General features: G+C 41.3%; 1 protein-coding gene across 1 annotated transcript in view; it reads right to left on the reverse strand.

The window, feature by feature from the left end:
* The window catches only part of Bdp1 (B double prime 1, subunit of RNA polymerase III transcription initiation factor IIIB), an 81,588-nt gene that overhangs the window by 55,395 nt on the left and 1,222 nt on the right, over window positions 1-24,971 (reverse strand). The window contains exons 2-10 of the mRNA XM_048368500.1: window positions 18,343-18,619; window positions 15,420-15,529; window positions 13,445-13,504; window positions 12,123-12,251; window positions 9,398-9,531; window positions 5,891-5,985; window positions 3,834-3,888; window positions 2,109-2,249; window positions 655-936 (exon numbers count right to left, since the gene is read on the reverse strand). Of these exons, the coding sequence (XP_048224457.1) occupies window positions 655-936; window positions 2,109-2,249; window positions 3,834-3,888; window positions 5,891-5,985; window positions 9,398-9,531; window positions 12,123-12,251; window positions 13,445-13,504; window positions 15,420-15,529; window positions 18,343-18,619 (1,283 nt within the window). The remainder of the gene's footprint in view (window positions 1-654; window positions 937-2,108; window positions 2,250-3,833; window positions 3,889-5,890; window positions 5,986-9,397; window positions 9,532-12,122; window positions 12,252-13,444; window positions 13,505-15,419; window positions 15,530-18,342; window positions 18,620-24,971) is intronic.

The raw sequence follows: 24,971 nt of genomic DNA on the forward strand, positions 1-24,971 counted from the left end.
GTGCTGGGGAATCAAACCCAGGGCTTCATGTACATGAGGAGAGCACTCTTGCCACTAGGCCATATTCCCAACCTTCCTTGAGATTCTTATCTCAAATTAACCAGCAAGAAGTCAGAAGGTATGACTCAACTGACAGAATGCCAGCCTTGAGCAGAAAAAGCCAAGAGAGCATGTAAGGCCTTGAGTTCAAGCCCCAGTGTTGGTATTTAAAAAAAAAAGAAAAACCATGGGGCTGGGGATATAGCCTAGTGGCAAGAGTGCCTGCCTCGGATACACGAGGCCCTAGGTTCGATTCCCCAGCACCACATATACAGAAAATGGCCAGAAGCGGCGCTGTGGCTCATGTGGCAGAGTGCTAGCCTTGAGCGGGAAGAAGCCAGGGACAGTGCTCAGGCCCTGAGTCCAAGGCCCAGGACTGGCCAAAAAAAAAAAAAAGAAAAACCTAATAAGTCATACATCTCAGAAATACATTTCAGAGAAAAATCTATCTACTTTTGCTCTTTTAATAAATTTTTTCATTACTCCAAAGTAAAATTATTTAGCATAGTATTATTAGTAAGCGTTATTAATTGCTAGAATATATAAATATTGTATATATTACTGTACATGTCTTCTCAAGTAAATGGAGGCTTTTAGAATTCATAATAAACTTACTATTGTGTACTTCGCTTTCAGGTGGACTTGAGTGAACAGTGACATTTCCTAAAAGGTTTTCTACTTCCTGTTCATTAGCCTCATCTTGATTCTTCCTTTTCCTTTTCTTTTGATTTTGGTCTTGTTCTAATACCACTTGTTCTGAATCCTGTCCTGATGAAATCAGAGATTCCTCTTCTTCAACTGTCTGAGCATCCTTCAGAGATCTTTCTGTATCTGAAATTTTAGTACTCACAGATTCATCTGGATCATCATTCACTCCTTTGCTAGTCACTTTTTTCACTGAAAACAAAAGAATTAGCCATAAACACATGAACAACCTATAGAAGCATTTTTGTTTGCTTTGTTTTGTATGTCTTTCTTGTGCCAGTATTAATGTGCCTGGGCACTGTCCCTTGGCTTTTTCACGCATGGCTGCCACTCTGATCACGAAAGCCACAGCTCTACTTCTGACTTTTTTTGGAGATAAGTCTCATGGACCTTTCTGCCCAGCTGGCTTCCAACTGAAATCCTCAGATCTCAGCTTCCTGAGCAGCTATGATAACAGAGTGAGCCACAGGCACCTGGCCAGAAAAACTCCTAAAGAGGAAAAAGATATGTATTCAAGGGTGTCCTCTGTAATATTATTTGTATTAAAAAAAAGAAAACTGAAGAGAAAAATAAAAATAAGAATAAATTTTAATACACTCATGAAATAAATGTCCTATTAGCATGTAACAGGTGTCACAAGTTCTATCTCAAGCACATATCAATTCTTTTTAAGTTTTACAAGTCTATACAGGCAGTAACACTAGGTGGTTTTCATATATGTATACATATGCATATATGTACATACACAAACATATACACAAAAATATAGACACACATATTACTGTTATATACATATATACATATGAAATAAGTTTCTATATAGTAATAAGAAGCCCTTCAGCCAGGTACTGGTGGCTTATGCCTCTCAGGAGACTGAGATCTGAGGATCACAGTTCAAAATCAGCCCAGGTAGGAAAGGCCAATAAACTACCAAATGGCCATAAATGAAGCTATGGTTCAGGTGGTAGAGTGCCAGCCTTAAACAAATGAAGCTCAGGGAAAAAGTACCAGGCCCTAAGTTCAGTCAACCAGGACTGGCAGGCAGGCAGGCGTGCGTGCGTGCATACACACGCACATACACGCACACGTGTGTGCACGCGCACATGCATGCACACGCTCGCACACACACGCACACTATTTTTGTATTATTAATATGAAGTGGGTATGGATTTAAGTGGTAGAACACATGCCTAGCAAAGCCATCTGCACAACGCCTTAATAAACAACGATAAAATTACATTTTTTAAGAAATCAATACTTTTGGGAATGTGGCTCAAATGGTAGGAGCACCAGCCTAACAAACACATAGCCCAGAGTTCAAACCCCAATAGCAGGAAAGAAAGAATAAACCAATGAATGAATACCTTTTACGTTTTTCCGTGGTTTGGAGGACTTTTCCTTCAAACTCTGATTTTTAACAGATTTTTGTTTTCTTTTCTCTTCTTCAGCAAGAACTTTCTGAAGCAAATGAGCAAAAAAATCGAAGTCAAAAGGACGTTTTTCCTCTGTTTAAAAAAAAAATAAAAGGAAAACAACCTTCAAGTTATTTTTTTAAGGAAGGAAAAGAACTTTGTCATTTATAAAGAATCATACATACAAAACAAGTAGAGTTATCACTAGGACAATGGATAAACAGACAACAGAACACTAATCAGCAATAAAAGAAAAAAATTGCATTAGAGATATAGCTCAGAAGCAGAGCACTTGTCTAACATGTGCAGGACCCTTGGTTGTAGAACATGCTAAGTGAATTTGTGGGAATTCAAATGAAAATAGTAGTTGCCTTGGGCCAGTAGGACAGAATTTGCTTGACTGGAACAGAATCCAGGGAATCTTCTGAAATAGCAAAAATATTCCATATATGATTTAGAGCGATAGTTATACAAACATATTCTTAGTCAGTTTCAAACTATACTCTGAAATGTCTATAATCTAAAGGCAGATAGGTGATAGTGCTCATCCTTACTAGCTAGCACAAGACACTGGGTTTAATCCCTAACATCAAATAACAAAAAAAGTGAAGACTAGGTATATAGGCATATTCAATCATTTCATTCTTTACTCACTTCTCAAATAGCAGTAAGTAGTAACTATAACATGTAAATAAGTTTAGTAGACTCAGGAATACATTTAAATACTCAGCAACAGCATTACATCGAAAAGAATAATCAAGCCAGGCACCCAGGGGCTCATGCCTGAAGTCCTAGCTATCAAGAGGCTGAGCTCTGAGGATCATGGTTTGAAATCAGCCTGGGTAGGAACATGTAAAACTCCTATTTCCAATTAACAACCACAAAGCTAGAAGCTGAGCTGTGGCTCCAGTGGTGGAGCACTAACCTTGACCACAAAAGCTCAGGAACAATGTGCAGGCCAACTTCAAGCCCCAGGCCCCAGGATTCCCAATTGTCCTGATTGCCACCCTATCTTCAGCACTTAACACAATGACCTCAACACAGCAGGTGGTCAGTGCTGCTCACTGAATAAATGATGACTTGACAGCAGAAAGGATCCACCCGTAGTGTTCTAATTTCCACAAACAATCCCTTAAACATAGTTCATCACAATAAATACCTAGCAGTGGTATCATCAGATACTTGGTAATCTCTCACTCAGACTCAATCTGCTTCTGGTTGTTTTAAGGAATCCTTTGTCTACAGATTTGTTCCAATTGCTAAACCCAGAATGTTAAATAGAAAATTTCCAGTCTTACCAGGCACTGGGTGGCTCATGCCTGTAATCCTAGCTACTCAGGAGGCTGAGATCTGAGGATGATGGTTTGAAGCTAGCCAAGGCCAAAAAGTCCCCTGAGACTCTTATCTCCGATTAACCACTCAAAAACTAGAAGTGATGCTGTGGCTCAAGTAGTAGAGCATTAGCCTTGAGCACAAAGAGGTTCAGGGACAGTGTCCAGACCCTGAGTTCAAGCTCCACAACCAAAGGTGGGGGGCGGGGGAGGAAAAGAAAAGAAAAGTTCCAGTCTTATTCTTCTTCTACCAATATAAAGGCAAATCTAGAACACACTAAAGCCAAAGAAAAATACTGGACATTTTTAGCCTCTCCAAATGATAAATGAAGTGATTATTACTTACGGAATGCTTTGTCTATTCTCCATCCATTTGTTTTCTCTTCACGTTTAAATTTATTCTGTTAACAGAAAAAAAAGTCAAGAAGTATAGCAATTTTTCTCAAATTATTGGAGAGTATTTGGAGGTTCATACCTCCAATTGTAACTACTTAGGAAGCTGAGATCTGAGGATTGAGATTCAAGTAGATTAACTAAGACAGAGAAGTCCATGAGACTATTATCACCAATTAACCACCAAAAAGCCAGAAGTGGCGCTGTGGCTCAAGTGACAGAACACTAGCCTTGAGCACAAAAGCTAAGAAAAAACATCCAAGCCCTGAGTTAAAGCCCCACAGCTGGCACAAAAAAATAAATAAAGTTACTCTTTCCTTTAGTAGATACAAATATACAGTAAAAGTCTGATTCATTCTGATTGCCATAAAAATAATGTAACACTAGTGGATGATACTCCAATTTTTTTGCTAAAAATAATGCTTTAGAGATTGTGGAGAGACGCTGGTTGGAATTGACTGATGAACAACGAACAAATATCACACCTAACTACGTTAATCTGTATAATTTTTACATTTTGAAAAAGAAACAATGCTACAACTAAAAAAAAAAGTTTAAAAAGCCGGGTGTGGTATCATATGGATATTATTTGTAAAGCAGCAACAGGAAAATGACAATCCCAGAGTGATTTTGCTCCAGGCTGGCACTCTACCACTTCAGCTAAAGTTCTCCCTCTGGCTTTTTGGTGGTTCACTGACTGGAGATAAGTTTCATGGACTTTCCTGACCAGGCTGTCTAGAAACCACAATCCTCAGATGTCAGCCGCCTTGAGTAGCTATGATTGCAGGCATGATCCAGAGTCACCTGCACTCAGCTATTTCTGCTATTTTTTCATTAATGTAATGTAACATTATGGGGTGGGAAATGAAGAACATAGATCTCATGAATTCAGAACACAGTACAGCAACATAACATGATACTCTCTAACACAAGAAAAGTTTCCTGGCAAAGAAACTTTGAGATGTCCTCTCAGACATATCACAACTCTAAGTGGCATTACTTCTATTGCTCAGAGTAAAGGGTAACTCTCAAAGTTAAGATGTAAGTATGGGCTGGGGATATAGCCTAGTGGCAAGAGTGCCTACCTCGGATACATGAGGCCCTAGGTTCAATTCCCCAGCACCACATATACAGAAAACGGCCAGAAGCGGCGCTGTGGCTCAAATGGCGGAGTGCTAGCCTTGAGCGGGAAGAAGCCAGGGACAGTGCTCAGGCCTGGAGTCCAAGGCCCAGGACTGGCCCAAAAAAAAAAAAAAAAAAAGATGTAAGTAGAAAGGCAAGCTACTTCAGTTATATGGAACTCAGTATTCTTTATTTGTTTTGTTTTTCTTGCCAGTTGTAGGGCTTGGACTCAGGGCCTGAGCACTGTCCCTGGCTTCTTTTTGCTCAAGGTTAGCACTCTACCATTTGAGCCACAGCGCCACTTCCGGCTTTTTCTGTATGTGTGGTGCTGAGGAATCAAACCCAGGGCTTCATGTATACTACGCAAGCACTTCACCACTAGGCCATATTCCCAGCCCGAACTCATTATTCTTATTATATGTCTTTCTAGAAAACTCAGAAACACTTTTTTGTTCAGAAATTACTCTTCTGCCAGGAGCTACTAGCTCACACCTATAATCCTAACAATGACTCTGGGAGGCTGAGATCAAAACCAGCCCTGGTAGAAAAGTCCCCATGAGACTCTTATCTCCAATCAACTACTCAAAAAAAGCTGGAAGTAGAGCTGTAGCTCAATTGGTAGAGTGCTAGCCTTGAGCATAGAGGCTCAGGGGCAGTGCCAAAGCCTGAATTCGAGCCTCAGCAACAACAAAAATACTGTCTTTTAAACCAGACAGTGCGTGTATATGTGTGTGCTCATGCGCATGCATGTGTATACATATATAATTTACCTTCTGTATATAAAATATATTTTATATTATAAAGTACTATATATACATACATGTATGTATACACACTTAAAACTCTGCAGATTGTTTCCAACCAACAAGCATGTTAAGTTTACTTTACCTTAATTTCTATTCTTGCTCTGTGAGGAAAAAGTTGTCCAATCATAGAAAAGTCTGTTCCCACCATGCTGATGGCTAAAAAAAACATATCTGTTTCTGTAAAAATAAAAGATTTAAAATAACTGAAAAGTAACTTTCTTAAAGAACAAAGAAAATTAAGAGCAATATCACGTATAAGTTTAAAAATGCACAGTACTTAATTTCATGGGATAGAACCTCATGGGATGTATAAAAGCATCTTTTTTTTTTGGTCAGCCATGGGGCTTGAATTCAGGGCCTGGGTGCTGTCTGCTGTCTGAGCTCTTTTTGCTCAAGGCCAGAGCTCTACCACTTTAAATCACAGAGTCACTTCTGGTTTTCTGGTAGTTAACTGGAAGTAAGTCTCATGGGCTTTCCTGCAAGGGCTAACCAGGATTACAGGCGTGAGCCACCAGTGCCCAACTACAAAAGCATCGTAAGGGGCTGGGAATGTGGCTTAGCAATAGAGTGGTCACCTAGCATACGTGAAGCCCTGGGTTCAATTCCTCAGCATCACATACACAGAAAAAGCCAGAAGTGGGTGCTGTGGCTCAAGATGTAGACTGCTAGCCTTGAGCAAAAAGAAGCCAGGGACAGTGCTCAGGCCCTGAATCCAAGCCCTAGGACTGCCACCCCCCCACCCCACCCCCGGCAAAAAAAGGCATCTTAATCCAAAACATAGTATATGTAATTTTTATTTATGTTCATACAAAGCAGCTAATTTTTTTTAACTTTCTGTTATCTTCCCTCACTTTAAGTGCCTTTAAAAGAGCATGGCCAGGGGCTGGGAATATGGCCTAGTGGCAAGAGCGCTTGTCTTGTATACATGAAGCCCTGGGTTTGATTCCCCAGCACCACATATATAGAAAATGGCCAAAAAAAAAAAAAAAGAAAATGGCCAGAAGTGGTGCTGTGGCTCAAGTGGCTCAAGTTTGAAAAAAGTAGCATATGAATGAAGTAGCTATGGATGGGACTGGTTGTGCATGCCTGAAATCCCAGCACTAGGAAGTAGAGGAGGATTTTGAGTACAAAATCATCTAAACTACACAGACAGATCCTGTCAAAAAGAAAAAGAAAGCTGGGTGCTGGTGGCTCAAGCCTATAATCATAGCTACTCAGGAGGCTGAGATCTGAGGATCACAGTTTAAAGCTAATCCAAATAAGAAAGACCTGGAAACTCTTATCTCCTCCAATTAACCACCAGAAAACTGGAAGTAGTGCTGTGGCTCAAAGTGCTAGAGTACTAGCCTTGAGCAAAAGAGCTTGGGGAACAATGCCCATGCCCTGAATTCAAGACCCATGATCCACAAAAAAAGAGAGAGGGGTGGGGGAAAGAGAAAGGGAGAGGGAGAGAGGGGGAGGGAGGGAGAGAGGGAGGGAAGGAGGGAGAGAGGGAGGACCAGTGGCTCACACCTAGAATCCAGCTACTCAGAATACTAAGATCTGAGGATTGCAGTTTGAAGCCAGCCTGGGCAGGAAAGACAGACTGTTATCTCCACTAAACTAAAAAAAAAAAAAAAAAGCCAAAAGTAGCTGTGGCTCAAGTGGTAGATTGCTAGTCTTGAACACAAAAGCTCAGGGTCAGTGCCCAGGCCGAGAGTTCAAGCCCCAGGACAGGCCAAAAAGAGAGGACAGGGAGAGGGAGAGAAACAGAGAGACGGAAAAGAGGAGGAAAAGGAGGGAGGGAGGGAGGGGTGACAGAGCAAGAGGGTAAAAAGAAGATAGTAAGGAATGTGTAACAGGAAAAACTTGAGAAACCATGAGTGACAAAATAAACTTGATAAAAGTGACATCAAACTTGAAAATCTTGATGAAAGTGTCAGAAAATATAATTATAAAATCTTTTTATTCTATATCCTCTACCACATTTGAATTTTTCCACAAAGCTCTAATACTTTTTATATGTGTGTACATATACCAGCACTGAGCTCCCACTTTACTGTTTAGCTCACAGCTAGTGCTGTTGACATAGGCCTCCATTTCCACTTTTTTACTAGTGTATTAGAAGATATGAGCCGGCCTGGCTGGTTTCCAATCTTAATTTTTTAAGTTTTTTGGTGGCAGTGCTTGGCTTCAACTAAGTGCCTGGGCACTATCTCTGAGCTGTTTCTTTGCTCAAAGTCTACCACTAGAGGCACAGCTCTACTTCTGGCTTTTGGATATAATTAAAGGTAAGAGTTATTGGACTTTCCTAACTGGGCTGATTCTCAGATTTCAGCCTCCTTAATAGCTAGGATTACAGAAATAAGTCACTGGTGCCCAGGTCTAATCTCAATTCGCAAAATCAGCCTTTTGCGTAGCTAGGCTATAAGGTGTAAGTAACCAGCATTTCACTTCTACTGCTTTTTATTTTTTTTTTGGCCAGTCCTGGGGCTTAAACTCAGGGCCTGAGCACTGTCCCTGGCTTCTTTTTGCTCAAGGCCATCACTCTACCACTTATTTGAGCCACAGCTCCACTTGTGGCCTTTTCTAGATATGTGGTGCTGAGGAATCGAACCCAGGGCTTCATGCATGCTAGGCAAGCACTCTATCACTAAGCCACATACCCAGCCCTTCTGTTTTTATAAAAGAAAAGATTTGCCTCACCAAGCACTAAGTTCTCTAAGATTGTTTTGGTTTGTCAACAGTAGGGCTTGAACTCCGGATCTTTCGCTTGCTAGGCCTGTGCTCTACCAGTTGACACAAGTACACACACCCCACCCATATGTGGTGGATTTTTTGAGGCAAAGTCACACTCTGCTGCCCAGGATAGCCCTCAAAGTTGCAATCCTCCTACACCATTCTCTTTTCCTTCTTTTTCTGTGCCTCCACCTGCTGTATACTGGATTATGTATTTATAGGTACAACCCACAGCCCTGTATTTTTTGAGGAGGTATCTATGTAGATCAGGCTGAACTTGTATTTCTACTTTAGCTGCTAGGATTACAGGCAACTGTCACAACACTTGGCTAAATAGCCTAATTTGTATCTAGACAGATTTTATTATACAATGACTTTAGAAATGTTAATTTTCTATTTAAATGCCATTTCTTCTGTTCTTTCTTTCTTTTTTTTTTTTTTTGCCAGTCCTGGGGCTTGAACTCAGGGCCTGAGCACTGTCCTTGGCTTTTTGCTCAAGGCTAGCACTCTACTACTTGAGCCACTGTACCACCTCTGGCTTTTCCTGCATATGTGGTGCTGAGGAATCGAACCCAGGGCTTCGTGCATGCTAGGCAAGCACTCTACCACTAGGCCACATTCCCAGCCCTTAAATGCCATTTTTTATAGGAGGATCTGACAGAGGAAGATTTCAACCAAAATAACCAAAAAGCTAATTCTGAAAATGATTTCTGAGATACAGAGATATAGCTGCACAGGAATAGATGGAAAGTGTCAATATTAGCTCCAGAGAAAACAACGTATTAATATACATATTACTTAAGGGAGATCTAATCAGGAACATCAAACTTTAGTTCATCTCAAATAAATAATTTTAATGGAAATTAGTTACCTTTATTTGACCATGGTTTAGAATAACAGTTTTTTCTAAAGCTGGAATAGGTAGTTGTAGAGCCTCGCTCAAATATAGGGTCATTTTCCTCAACAACACAGGGGCCTTTCGTCCTTAAAACTTCTACAGTTAAACTGAAAAAAAATTTTTTTTCAAATAGATTCACATTAAAAATAGGTAAAGAAACAAACAGTGAATTAGAGTTAAATACTTAGATGTTAAATTTACGTCACCTAAAAAGTACACTAATATACCTTTGAAAAAACATAATGTACATTTAAATGTATATATTCAAAATATCTTCTAATTTCCACATGATATTTCCCAAAATATAGAAATAAAGTGTAAACCTGGCTATGAACATGACTTAGTGGTAGAGTGCTTGCCTAGCATGCATGAGGCCCTGGGTTCGATTCCTCAGTACCACATAAAAATAATAATAAAACTTAAAAAGAAATGTAAACCTGTTCTTAAAAAATCCCTTACCTATATAAAATTTACAAAACATTCTTGCATTACTTAAAATGTGTGTGTTTTAGCCAGGCGCCAGGGCTCACGCCTATAATCCTAGCTACTAGCTACGCAAGAGGCTGAGATCTGAGGATTACGGTTCAAAGCCAGTCTGGGCAGAAATATTTGTGAGCCTCTTATCTCCAATTAATCGCCAAAAAGCCAGAAATGGAGCTATGGCTCAAAGTAGTAGAGCGCTAACCTTGAGTTGAAAAGCTCAAGGACAGCGCCCAGGCTCAAAGTTCAAGCCCTAGGACCAACGTGTGTGTGTGTGTGTGTGTGTGTTGCCAGTTGTGTGTGTGTGTGTGTGTGTGTGTGTGTGTGTTGCCAGTGGCTCACACCTGCAATCCTAGCTACAGAGAAGACTGAGATATGAAGAACAAGTTTCAAGCCAGCCAGGGAAAGAAAGTCAGTGAGTCTTTCTCTCCAATGAATCATCAAAAATCTGGAAATGGAGCTATGGCTTAAGTGGTAGAGCAATAGCCTTAAGCCAAAAAAAGAGCCTGAAATTTAGAATTAAAGTTCAAAGCCAGCCAGCCAAATCCAAGATTGTTACCTCCAATTAACCAGGAAAATGCTAGAAATGGAGGTGTGGCTCATATGCAAGATCATTAGCAGCAAGGGAAAGAGCAAGAGGTCTGGAGTTGAAGCACCAACATCAGGAAAAACAAAACAAAAGCAGTATTATATTTGTATATCCTTATCACCAAATTGAATTGTTGTATGTTTTATTAATACACAAAGCAGTCTTTTTTTTTTTTTTTTTTTTTTGCCAGTCCTGGGGCTTGAACTCAAGGCCTGAGCACTGTCCCTGGCTTCTTCTTGCTCAAGGCTAGCACTCTGCCACTTGAGCCACAGCGCCACTTCTGGCTTTTTCTGTATATGTGGTGCTGAGGAATTGAACCCAGGGCTTCATGCATGCAAGGCAAGCACTCTTGCCACTAAGCCACCTTCTCAGCCCCGTATGTTTTATTAATAAAACTGTCAAAGGGCTGGAGGTGAGGCTCAAGTTGTAGAGTACCTGCCTAGCAAACTTGAGGCCCTGAGTACAATCCCAACTACCATCCAAAGAAAAAAAAGTAAACTGGCAAAAGTTGTTTTCATTTTCTTGATTATCCTATTAATTTATATCTTTTGAAAAATGTACATAAGGGGGCTGGGAATGTGGCGTAGTGGCAAGAGTGCCTGCCTCGTATACATGAAGCCCTAGGTTCGATTCCTCAGCACCACATATATAGAAAACAGCCAGAAGTGGCACTGTGGCTCAAGTGGCAGAGTGCTAGCCTTGAGTAAAAAGACGCCAGGGACAGTGCTCAGGCCCTGAGTCCAAGCCCAGGACTGGCAAAAAAGAAGATGAAAGAAAGAAAAGGGCTGGGGATATGGCCTAGTGGCAAGAGAGCTTGCCTTGTATACTTGAGGCCCTGGGTTCGATTCCCCAGCACCACATATACAGAAAACGGCCAGAAGTGGCACTGTGGCTCAAGTGGCAGAGTGCTAGCCTTGAGCAAAAGGAAGCCAGGGACAGTGCTCAGGCCCTGAGTCCAAGGCCCAGGACTGGCCAAAAAAACCAAAACAAAACAAAACAAGAAAGAAAATTGAATGGCTTTAAAAAAAAAAATAGAAAAGGAAAGAAAAATGTACATAGGACTGGCTGGGAATATGGCATAGTGGCAAGAATGCCAGCCTCATATACATGAAGCCCTAGGTTCAATTCCTCAGCACCACATATGTAGAAAATGGCCAGGAGTGGCGCTGTGGCTCAAGTTGGCAGAGTGCTAACTTTCAGCAAAAGGAAGCCAAGGACAGTGCTCAGGCCCTGAGTTCAAGGGCCAGGACTGGCAAAAAAATAAAAAATGTACATAAGGACTGGCTGGGAATGTGGCTTTGTGGTAGAGTGCTTGCCTAGCATGCATGAAGCCCTGGGCTCAATTCAGTAGCACATAAAAAGAAAAAGCTGGAAATGGAGCCGTGGCTCAAGTAGTAGAGTGCTAGCCTTGAACTTCTAGAAGAACTCAAGGACAGCACCCAGGCCCAGAGTTCAAAAGCCCCGGGACCTTCAAAAAAAAAGAATGCACATAATAGTAGAGGGCCAGAAATAGGATCTCTCTCCTTAGACAACATAAATGTGTTATGAAATGACCATCTTTTCAACTTCTCTTTCTCCTCTTTCTCTACCCCCAATCCCATTCTATTCCTTTCTCTCACTCGAACTTACCTTTCTTCATCCAAAATAATAGAGCCATCTTCAGCCACTTTTACACGAGGGACCAGCAATGGCCCATCATCTATCTCTTCTTCCGCTTCTTCATGTTCATCAGCATCAAGAGGACCCTTATTTTCTTGCCTACTAAATATAAAGACAAATTAATCCATGTAACTATGTAAGTATTTCCTAGGACAGGAGAACTTGCGTTCAAAGCCAGGCTAGACTACATAGTAATCCTAAAAATAAAAAAAAAAAAGCCTGGCACTGGTGTCTCATACCTATAATCCTAGCTACTAAGAAGGTTGAGGATCTGAGGATCACCAAAGCCAGCCTAGCCAGGAAAGTCCATGAGACTCTTGGCCTCAATTAACAAAATATTAGCCAAAAAAAATTAGCAAAAAGCCAGAATGAAAGTGGGGCTCAAATAAGAGAGTGGCAGCCTTAAGCAAAGACCTAAAGAGGTATGAGGTCAAGTTAAATCCCCAATACTGACACACGCCCCAAAAAGACAAAAAAACCGGCAGACACCAGTGGCTCATATCTATAATCTTAGCTACTCAAGAGGCTGAGATCTGAGGAAAACAATTTGAAGCCAAGTTGGGCAACAAAGTCATGCGACTCTTATCGGCCATTAAACACCAAAAAAGCCTTAAGTGGCATTGTAGTTCAAGTGGCAGAGCGCTAGCCTTAAGCAAAAACAAAACAAAAAACACAAAAATCCTCAGGGATAGCAACAGGCCTTGAATTGCAGTCCCAGGACCAGCCCAAGAAGGAAGGGGAGGGAGGGGGGAGGGAAGGAGGAAGGGAGGGAGGGAGGGAAGGGGGAGGAGGGAGGGAAGGGGGAGGAGGGAGGAAAGGGGGAAAAAGGAAAAGAAAGGAAGAAAAGAAACGGAATCAAAAGAACAAAAAAGGCAGGCGCAGGTGGCTCACACCTATAATCGTAGCTACTCCAGAGGCTGAAATCTGAGGATTGTGGTTTGAAGCCAGCCTGGACAGAGAAGTTCCCATAAGACTCTTATCTCCATTAAACTACTCGGAAAAGTCAGAAGTGGAACTGTTACTGAAGTGGTAGAGTGCTAACCTTGAGCACAAAGAGGCTCAGGGACACTGCCTAGGCCCTGAGTTCAAGCCCCAGGTTAACCAAAAAAAAAAAAAAAAAAAAAACCTATCAGAAGCGATCTGTAATAATAGAAAGTACCACTGATTTTACTTTTCAAAATGAGAAGAAGTTGGAGGTAGTTCAATGTGTGTGAGGCTCTAACTTTGATACCTCGTACTGAAAACAGAAAAAGAATACGCATGAATGACAGAATATAAGATGAGGTGCTTACTCTCTTGTTTGGACTGAAGTCAATGATTTTTCAGTTTTCTTTTCTTGTTCCAGTGAAGAACTATTAAACACAAATAACAAAAATTTTAGGGCTGGGAAGGTAGCTCAGTGGTAGAGTGCTTCCCAACATGCATAAAGTCCTGGGTTCAATTCCTCAGCACCACATAAACATAAAAAGCCAGAAGTGGTGCTGCGGTTCAAGTAGTACAGCACTAGCCTTGAGCATAGAGAGGCTCAGGGACAGAGCCCAGGCCCTGAGTTCAAGCCCCAAGAATGACACAAACATTTTAACAAATTATTAACTTACATTTATTTTACGAGTTTTACTTGCTGGCCAGAGGGAAATTGTATAATAAACCTTCCCTGTTTTGGTTTTTTTTTTTGGTCAGTCCTGGGGCTTGGACTCAGGGCCTGAGCACTGTCCCTGGCTTCTTTTTGCTCAAGGCTAGCACTCTGCCACTTGAGTCACAGCACCACTTCTGGCCATTTTCTATATATGTGGTGCTGGAGAATCGAGCCCAGGGCCTCATGTATATGGGGCAAGCGCTCTTGCCACTAGGCCATATCCCCAGCCCCTACCTTCCCTGTTTTGTTTTAATATGGTATATCATAACATTTCAATTTTGCAGTCATAACCTGAGAAATTAGTCCAGTTTGTGTTTACCATGCACATCCTAGGATTTTATCCCCAGTACCAAAATTAGCTGGGGCACTGTAGCAGCTCATTCCTATAAATGCTAGCTACTCAGGAAGCTAAGAACTGAGGATCATGATTCAAAATCACCAAAACTGTGCTGGCAGGAAAGTTCATGAGAAACTTACCTCCAATTTACGATCAAAAACCCAAAAGTGGGGCTGGGACTATGGCCTAGAGGTAGAGTGCTCGCTTCGTATACCTATGCTCACTGTTACATGTCCTACATGCATGTAACATAGTTTAAGTTTACCCCCCTCTGCAATGTCTTTAACTACAAAGTAGGACATAAAAACTAGACAAATGGGGCTGGGAATGTGGCCCAGTGGTAGAGTCCTTGCCAGTCACGCATGAAGCCCTGGTTTCGATTCCTCAGTACCACATAAATAGTAAAAGCTGCAAGTGGTGCTATAGCTCAAGTGGTAGAGTGCTAGCATTAAGCACAAAGAGGCTCAGAGAGAGTGCCCAGGCCCTGAGTTCAAGGCCCAGGACTGGCAAAAAAAGAAAACTAGACCATCTCTGCCTCTTCATATTTACATAAAATAATATACATACTGAAACAAACTCCAAGATATGGAAACAAGAGACTGCTTCCCCTTTTTATTAGTTTAGTTTTTAGTTCTTGATGATTCTGTCTTCTTTACCTTATGTATGGAGTATTCAAGTGTACATCTTCAGAAGGGTTGGGGGGAGGGTACAGAACTCAAGGGAAAAAGAGCAGTAGTGGAGCTCACTGATGAAACGTGAACTACACAAATCATGGATGGAAACAGGAGGGAGGGACTGAGAGAGGAGGGAACAGAAGATGCTGTACAAGAGGAAATGTACTCATTAGCTGACTCATGTAATTGTAATCCCTCTGTACATCACCTCTATACTAACAATAAAGTAAATTAATTTCTTTAAAAACTAGACCAAACCTTCAGCCAGATTATAGTAAGAAACAAACTGCAATTTATTAGAAAAAGGTGCTTGGCTGATTTTACTTAATACTGGTAATTAGTATAACTAAATAAACTTATTTCTAATCTTAGCAATAAGTGGCACCATTAACCATTCAGACAAGCAGTTACTTGCTGGAAATGGAGCTGAGCAGTAGTGTCAGCAATATGGTGTGTATTTAACACAAGTAGAGCCTTGAGCTCAATTACCAGCACAAAAAGAAGAGAAAAATAAAATTTTGCTTTAAGAAATATATCTAAAAAGACAGCATAAAACTATAAATCTTGCCAATATCCTTTTGGAAACAAGAAACTGAAATAAAAGTAAGTATTTTACTTACGCCATTGGATTTTTATCTGGAAGATAATATATGAAGTCTCTCATTGTCATTTTTGAACGATCTGCTATCTTCTGGCTTTCATTTATACCATATTTGTTTTTCCATTGTTTCTATATAAACAAACATACACAGTCTCGTTTTTATAAAACATAGAAGAAAATCAGATACATTATGCTCATTATTGCCAAAAAAATATTTTTTTTGGCCAGTCCTGGGGCTTGAACTCAGGGCCTGAGCACTGTGCACTCTGCCACTTAAGCCACAGCGCCACTTCTGGCTTTTTCTTTATATGTGGTATTGAGGAATCGAACCTAGGGCTTCATGTATACCAGGCAAGCACTCTACTACTAGGCCATATTCCCAGCTACCCAAAATAATTTACATAATAAACATTAAAAAAGTTGTAGCAAAGCCAGGTGTCAGTGGCTCACACCTATAATCCTGGCTACTCAGGAGGCTGAGATCTAGGGACCATGGTTTGAAGCCAGCCCAGGCAGGAAAGTCCATGAGACTCTTATTTCCAATAAACTGCTCAGAAAAAGCCAGAAGTGGCCCTGTGGCTCAAGTGGTAGAGCACTGGACCTAAGTACAAAGAGGCTCAGGGAAAGCACTCAAGCCCTGAGTTCAAGCCCCAGGACGAGAAGAAAAATAAATAAAAAGTTGTAGCAAGCCTGGCACTGGTGATATTACATCATCTGCAAAGAAATGGAGAGACTTGAAAAAATTTTGGTAAATGAAGTAATTCAGGCCCAGGAAAATAAAGGACACATGTTCTTTCATATATGGAAGCCACAACTAATTTATAAATGTACAAGAGAGCCAGGCATCAGTGGCTCACACCTATAATCCTAGCTACTCAGGAGGCTGAGATATGAGGATTACAATTTGAAGCCAGCCTAGACAGGAAGGTCCATGAGACTCTTATCTCCAATTAACCACCAAATGCCAGAAGTAGAACTGTGGCTCAAGTGGCAGAATGACAGCTTTGAGCACAAAAGCTCAAGGAGAGTGCACAGGTTCTGAGTTCAAGCCCCAGGACTAGCACACACAGACACAAAGTATACAAGTAAGCAGTTATAGGGTTATATGTAAGTATACACAAACATATTAAACAAAGAATGGTAATTGTATGGAAGAACTCAAACTGTGTAATGACTTAGAAAAATAAGACTTTTTTTTGCCAGTCCTGAGCCTTGGACTCAGGGCCTGAGCACTGTCCCTGGCTTCTTTTTGCTCAAGGCTAGCACTCTGCCACTTGAGCCACAGTGCCACTTCTGGCCATTTTCGGTATATGTGGTGCTGGGGAATCGAACCCAGGGCTTCATTTATACGAGGGAAGCACTCTTGCCACTAGGCCATATTCCCAGCATGACTTAGAAAAATAAGAATCCTACAAAATGAATACCAGGAAACCAGCACTTGAAGGGGGAAGGGGAGTTCTCAAGGGAAGGGAAGAAGTCATAATATTCAATGCAAATCCTATGAAAGTAAGAAAATTGAGAGGAGGCAATGGGTTGGAAGGGATGAGAGAATGAAGAAAGAGGTATCTTCTGTCAAGATGCACTGTACTTATAAAATGAGTTGCTGAATGGTTAACTGCTTTATGCAACTATTTAAAAACAATAAAAAATATAATTTAAGGAGGCAACCAATAGTTCATGCATATGATCCTAGCTACTCAGCAAGCTGAGATTTGAGGATAGCAGTTCAAAGCTAGGCTGGGCAGTAAAGTACCTGAAAAAAGGCCAGAAGTGGAGGTGTGGCTCAAGTGATATAGTGCTAATCTTGAGCAAAACCACTCAGGGACTGTGTCCAGACTCTGAGTTCAATCCCCAGGGCTGGCACCAAAAAAAAAAAAAAAAAAAAAAAAAAAGAGCCAGGCACTGGTGGCTCACACAAGTAAGCCTAGCTATTCAAGAGGTTAAGATCTGAAGACCACAGTTCAACGCCAGCCTGGGTAGGAAAAGTTTGTGAGACTCTTACCACCAATTAACTACCAAAAAAACCACACACACACACACACACACACACACACACACACACACACACACGCAGAAATGGAACTGTGGCTTAAGTGGCAGAGCATTAGCCTTGAGAAAAAGAGATTAGGCACAGGGCCCAGGCCCCGAGTTCAAGGCCCCAGGACCAGAACAAAAATACATAAATTTAAAAATAAAACAAGGACTGGGAATGTGGCTTAGTGGTAGAGTGCTTGCCTAGCATGCAAGAAGTCCTGGGTTCCATTCCTCAGTACTACATAAACTGAAAAGGCCAGAAGTGGCACTGTGGCTCAAGTAGTAGAGCGCTAGCCTTGAGTAAAAGAAGCTCAGGGACAGGACCCAGGCCCTGAGTTCAAGCCCCAGGACTGGCATGCATGCACGCACGCATGCATGCACACATACATACATACATATATACATACATACATACATAACATAAAAATAAGACAGTTTAAAACCCATGGGCTCTAAAACATTCATTACACACGTTTTCCATTTGTAATCTTCCACAGTCACCATAAGCCAATTCATACTGCCAAACCATGCTTAATTCAAATAAACATACTGAATATACTTAGATATATTTACATGAATAATCCAAAAGTTATTATGTATTATATGAATAATACACATAGCTTGTCTGTTTATGGAAACTTGTTATCTTGTCTAACAATAATGAAAAATATAAACAGCAATTTAAAATTACTATCAAATGGAAAAAAAACAGTTGCTGAGCCACATTTTTTTCAATCACTATTCTAACAGGAAGAATTTTAGTAACATAAGGGGTACTATTTGGTTTTTTTACCCTACTAATACAGATGTCTATTTCTTTTTCCAAAGTATGCTATACTAGCCCCCCCCCCCCAAATAAAAGGAGAAATCTAACAGGTGACATCAAAATTATGATTTGGGTCACTTACCTTCTCTTTTCTCAGTTCTTCCTTTAACATCTCCCTGAGTTTCTGGGCTTTATATATTCGGTATCTGTCTGAACATGGCTGTTTCTCTCTTGCTGGAATGGGGTTTGGCTGTGAAGTGTCTTGATTAACTGTTGATAAGGGATGAGACTGTGAAGGAACACTGACACTAGGTTTCACTAGACTGCAAGTACTTGATACTCGTTTTCTTCTCTGTGAAACAGTAGTAGACACATTAGTGGATTCTTCAACCTTATGTTCACCACTAATCTTTTCATCCCTGTTGAAATTCAAAAGGAAAAAAGGCACCGTGACTCTTTTCTTATATATGTTAATTTTAATATCTAGTAAATTCTCATACTAAAAAAAATAACATTGAAGCTGGGCACCTGAGACCTGAGGCTCATGCCTGTAATTGTCGCTACTCAGGCAGTTGAGATCTGAGGAATGTGATTCAAAGCCAGCCCAGGTAAGGAAGTCCTGAAGATTCTTACCTCCAATTAAACCACCAGAAAACAGGAAGTGGCCCTGTGGCTCAAAGTGGTACAGCATAATAACAGCTGGGCTGGGAATGTGGCTTAATCCTAGAGTGCTTGCCTAGCATGCATGAAGCCCTGGGTTTGATTTCTCAGCACCACATAAACAGAAAAGGCAGGATGCAGCCCTGTGGCTCAAGTGGTAGAGTGCTGCTAGTCTTGAGCAAAAATAAGAAGCTCAGGGATGGGCTGGGAATATGGCCTAATGGCAAGAGTACTTGCCACGTAAATATGAAGTCCTGGGTTCCATTCCTCAGCACCACATATATAGAAAGGGTCAGAAGTGGCGCTGTGGCTCATGTGGCAGAGTACTAGCCTTGAGCAAAAGGAAGCCAGGGACAGTGCTCAGGCCCTGGGTCCAAGGCCCAGGACTGGCCAAAAAGAAAGAAGCTCAGGGACAGTGTCCAGGCCCTGAGTTCAAGTCCCAGGACTAGCAAAAAATAAAAAAAATATATAATAACAATGAGGATGGGGGTATAGCTCAGTAGTAAAGCATGAGCCTAAGCATATGTGAGACACTAGGTTCATTCCTCAGTATTCCCTGAAAAAAAGAAATTAGTCATTTAGATTTGAAATTTGATTACTATATCATAAGTTAAAATATTTTGTGTGTGTGTTCAAACTCTTACTGGGCTTTTTTGCTCACAACTGGATTTCCACTACTAGTGCCATACCTCCATTTCCTGCTTTTTGCTGGTTAATTGGAGGTAAGAAATAAAAAAAAAGCTTGACAAGGGAGAGAATAGGGAAGGAGTAGCACTGTCCAAAATGAAATGTACTCTTTACCTGACTTAGGTAACTGTAACCCTATTGTACATCAACTTTATAACAACAATAAAAAATAACTTTCGGGGCTAGGAATATGGCCTAGTGGCAAGAGTGCTTGCCTCGTATACATGAAGCCCTGGGTTCGATTCCCCAGCACCACATATATAGAAAACAGCCAGAAGTGGCGCTGTGGCTCAAGTTGGCAGAGTGCTAGCCTTGAGCAAAAAGAAGCCAGGGACAGTCCTCAGGCCCTGAGTCAAGCTCCAGGACTGGCCAAAAAAATAATAATAATAATAACAACTTAAAAACAAACAAACAATTGTTAAGTAACCAGTAGTAGCTCATCCACCAGTCGTGGTATAGTTGCAGCTACTCAAGAGGCTAGGATCAGGAGAATCACAGTTTGAGGCCAGCCCAGGCAAAACAGTTCACCAGACTCCACACTATCAGTAAAAAGCTGGACATGGTAGCCCAGGACCTCCTTATCCTAGATACTTAAGGAAGTATAAACAACAGAATTGCTACTGGGTGCTGATAGCTCATGCCTATAATCCTAGCTACCCAAGAGGCTGAAATCTAAAGATTGTACTCTTGCCTTCAATAAAGCAGCAAAAACAAAGTTACAATTAGACTCATGGTTCAAGTAGCAGAATACTGCAAACTAAAAAGCAGAGCAAGAGCTTGGAGCCTGAGCTAAAGACCCAGCATTGAGCCAGGCACAGGTGGCTCACATGGGTAATCTTAGCTACTGTAGAGGCTGAGATCTGAGGATCATGGTTGATAGCCAACCCACACAGAAAAGTCTGAGACTCTTTTCTCCAATTAACCACTAAAAGGGCCAAAAGCAAATCTGTGGCTCAAGTGGTAGAGTGCCAGCCTTTATCAAAAACACTCAGGGACCCATGCCCCGAGTTCAAGCCCCAAGACCAGTACCCCCCACAAAAAGTAGTAACACTCCCCCCCCCCCAAAAAAGGACCACAGTGTACACAAAGCATGAGATCCTATTTGAAAAATATATAAAAGCCAACAGGTCTGGGATGGGGCTCAAATGATAAGAGGGCCTGCCCAGTTTTTGTTTTTGTGCCAGTCCTGGGGCTTGAACTCACTATCCCTAAGTTTCTTTTGCCTAAGGCTAGCGTTCTACCACTTGAGCCAAGAGTGCCACTTCCCTTTTTTTTCTGAATAGTTTATTGGAGATACGAGTCTCACAGACTTTCCTGCCTGAGCTAGCTTTGAACCACAATCCTCAGATCTCAGCCTCCTGACTTGCTAATTACAGGCATGGGTCACCAGTACCTGACCTGCTTAGTATCCTTAGGGCTCTGAGCTCAACCTACAATGTCAAAGAAAAATGTGTGTGTGTATGTGTGTGTGCTAGAGATTGGACTCAAGCAAAGTCTCACATTCTCAATTGGCTTTTTGGTTCAACTAGCACTTTACGAGTTGAGTCACAATTCCACTGCTGGCTCTTTGCTGGTTAGCTAGAGAAAAGTCATACTTTTCTGCTCCCACTAGCTTTGAACCTCAATCCTCAGATCCCAGCCGCCTGAATAGCTAGAATTACAAGCATGAGCCACCAAGTGCTCAGTTTCTTTACAACGTTTTGTGGTCTTGAACTCAGGACCAGGGCGCTGTCCCTTAGCTTTTTCACTCAATGCTGCTGGGGCTCTCCACGTGAGCCACACCTAAAATTCTGCCTTTTAGATTGTTGATTGGCTGGCTTCACACCATGCTCTTCAGACCTCCCGCTTCCTCCCGCTTCTGAATAGCTAGGGTTACAGGTATGAGCATCCAGGGCCCTGCTTTCTTCCCCCACCCCCACCCCCTCCCCTCTCCCCCTAATCAGATGTAATGCTTGAACTCAGAGCATAGGCATTGTCCCTGAGCTTTTTCTGCTCAAGGCTAGCAGTCTGTCACTTTGAGTCACAGCTCTACTTCTAGTTTTCTGATAGTTACGAAATAAAGTCTCATGGACTTTCCTGCCTGGAATAGCATTGAACTGAGATCCTCAACTCTCAGCCTTTTCTGAACAGCTAGGATTACAGGCACGAGTCACTGGTAACCGACTTTTCTTTTCTTCTCCTTTTTTAGTCAGTGGTGGGGCTTGAACTTGGGCCTTGGGCACTGTCCCTGTACTCTTTAGCCCAAGGCTAGGGCTCTACCACTTTAAGCCACAGCTCTATTTCCAGTTTTCTCATGGTTAGAGATAAGAGTCTTGGACTTTCCTGCCTGTACTGACTTTGAACCATAATTCCTCAGATCTCAGCCTCCTGAGTAGCTAGGATTACAGGCATAATCCACCAGTGCCTAGTCGTTATTTATCTTTTTTAATTTTTTTAATTTTTCTTCTTTTTTCTGCCAGTCCTGGGCCTTGGACTCAGGGCCTGAGCACTGTCCCTGGCTTCTTTCTGCTCAAGGCTAGTACTCTGCCACTTGAGCCACAGCGCCACTTCTGGCCATTTTCTATATATGTGGTGCTGGGGAATCGAACCCAGGGCTTCATGTATACGAGGCAAGCACTCTTGCCACTAGGCCATATTCCCAGCCCAAATTTTTTTATTTTTTTATTATTTCTCTTTTATCAGATATAACTCAGTTATCAGAATAAATTCTTCATTGTAAAAAAAAGTACTCCAAATTGCATATTAAATATATTAAATATAAATAATTCAAGAATAACCTACCCAGATACCTGTGACTCATGATTATAATCTTAGCCAATCAAGTTGCTGAGATCTGAGGATCTTAGTTCAAGACCAGCCCTGGCTATCAAATCTTTGAGATGCTCACCTTCAGTGAACCAGCATAAGGATATAATTGAAGGCAGCCTCAAGTGGTAAAGTTCCAGCTAGTAGGAACAGAAGCAGAAAAGGCCAAGCTACTAACCCTGAGTTCAAGTTCCAGTACTGACACATACCAAAAAGTTTATGTTCCCTTTTGGTCTCTTTCTGTCACACATACACATAACACACACAGAGGAAATGACCCAAAAAGTCCAGTTAGAATGCATGTGTTCAAGCCCTAGTACTCACACAAAAAACCATCTATTCACATAGATAACATACCAATGACTTAAAAGCAAATTAAGTCAAGAAAAGAATATGAATGCAAAATAGGAAAAAAAAATATTGGAATTGGAATTCTCAAACTGGGTACAGGTAACTCATGCCAGGAATCATAGCTACTTAGGAGGCTGAGAGTTGAAGGTCATCATTCAAAGCAAGCACAGGCAAGAAAGTCTGTAAAAAAAACTCTATCTCCAACGAACCACCACTTGGCTCAACTGGTAGAGCACTGGGCTGGGAATATGGCCTAGTGGCATAGTGCTTGCCTTGTATACATGAAGCCCTGGGTTCCATTCCTCAGAACCACATATATAGAAAAGGGGAGAAGTGGCGCTGTGGCTCAAGTGGCAGAGTGCTAGCTTTGAGCAAAAAGAAGCCAGGGACAGAGCTCAGGCCCTGAGTCCAAGGCCCAGGACTAGCAAAAGAAAACAACAACAAAAACAAAAAATGAACTGTGTAACTTATAGGCATGGACTGGAGGAAGCTGGTAAAAAAGTGAGGAAAAGGGTGACATTGGCAAAAAAAGAAAAATGATTGGATGCTGGTAGCTCATACCTATAATCCTAGCTACTCAAGAGGCTGAGATCTGAGGATCACAGTTCAAAGCCATCCTAGGCAGGAAAGGCTGTGAGATTCTTATCTCCAATTAACCACCAGAAAAACAGAAGTGGCACTATAACTCAAAGTGGTAGAGCACTAGCCTTGAGCAAAACATCTCAGAAATAGCACCCAGGCCAAGTTCAAACCCCACAATCACCCCCCCCCCAAAAAAAAGAACTCATTACCTGACACTGTACAACATCTTAATAAAAGTAAAATTATATTTTTAAAAAATAATTTAAATTTGGGCTGGGAATATGGCCTCGTGGGCAAGAGTGCTTGCCTTGTATACATGAAGCTCTAGGTTCAATTCCTCAGAAAAGGCCAGAAGTGGTGCTGTAGCTCAAACTGGCAGAGTGCTAGTATTGAGCAGAAAGAAGCAAGGGACAGTGTTCAGGCCCTGAGTTCAAGGCCCAGGACTGGCTAAATAAATAAATAAAGTAATCTAAATCTACTTTTCTCCAATTTCAGTTACTTCTGTATAAAAGTGGAAAATATATTAACCTATAGAATAACCAGAAAGTCTTCAATTTATTTATCTTTGTGTAGGTACTGGGGCTTGAACTCAGAACCTTAAGTTCTTAACTTTCATAGCTGGTGCTCTACCACATGAGCAACCATTCCTCTTGTCTTGCATCTTACTAGTTAATTAGACTTCTTCTCACCAAGCTGAATTCAAACCTCCATCTTCCAGGTCTCAACCTTTTGTGTAGCTAGAATTACAGGTGTGAACCTCTTCTCAGGGCTGAAGACAGGTCAATGGTACAATGTCTATTTAGGATACACAGTGTTTCATTCTCAGCTCAAAACTCCCCCTCCCCCAAGTTAGTCCTTGTACAATGTGATACATACACCTTTTACATTGTGTTCCATTATATTAAATGCATACGGACAGAACATACACACTATTGGCTTTTACAACTAGCAAAGACCTACCAAAAAAAGAAAAAGTGGAGTGAAAAAAGAGAGGAAAACAAATATTCTAGAGCATAACCTCTCAAGACTAGTTTCTGATCAATTTACTAATTACCAATCACAAATTCGTATCTATTACTAATCCTCTAAGAACTTTTTTTTTTTGTCGGTGATGGAGCTTGAACTCGGGGCTGTCCCTGAGCGCTTTTGCTCAAGACTAGCACTCTACCACTTTGAACCACAGAACCACACCTGGTTTTTGAGTGGTTACTTGGAGATAAGAATCTCACAAAGTTTTCTGCCCATGATGGCTTTGAACCATGATCCTCATATCTCAGCCTTCTAAGTATAAGCATGAGCCACCAGCATCTGGCTAAGAACTTTATTAACAGTAATCAATTAGGCACCTTCATATTCGGTCAAAATTCTGTAACAGGTTCCTCTTAAACTTGGAGATTACTGAGCACTACTGAGATAATAAAGTAAGCCTATTCCCAGCACCAGTTCATGCCAAAGGAAAAATTATACCCTCCTTTTCAAAAACTTTTTTTTCAATCTTCTGTAACAAAATAAACAACTTATACAACCTCATTATCAGCAGGGCTGGTGGTTTACTAGCTTTCTCCTACATATAGTACAAAAGGGGACTATCTTATTAATCTGGTACGTCTTAAATTTAACTACTCTGCAGTCTCATCTTTTTTGCCAAGTAATAACTTTTAGGAGTCATGTATTTGGCTGTGTCTT

The sequence above is a fragment of the Perognathus longimembris genome, chromosome 19 (assembly GCF_023159225.1).
Source record: "Perognathus longimembris pacificus isolate PPM17 chromosome 19, ASM2315922v1, whole genome shotgun sequence".
NCBI classification, from domain to species: Eukaryota; Metazoa; Chordata; class Mammalia; order Rodentia; family Heteromyidae; genus Perognathus; species Perognathus longimembris.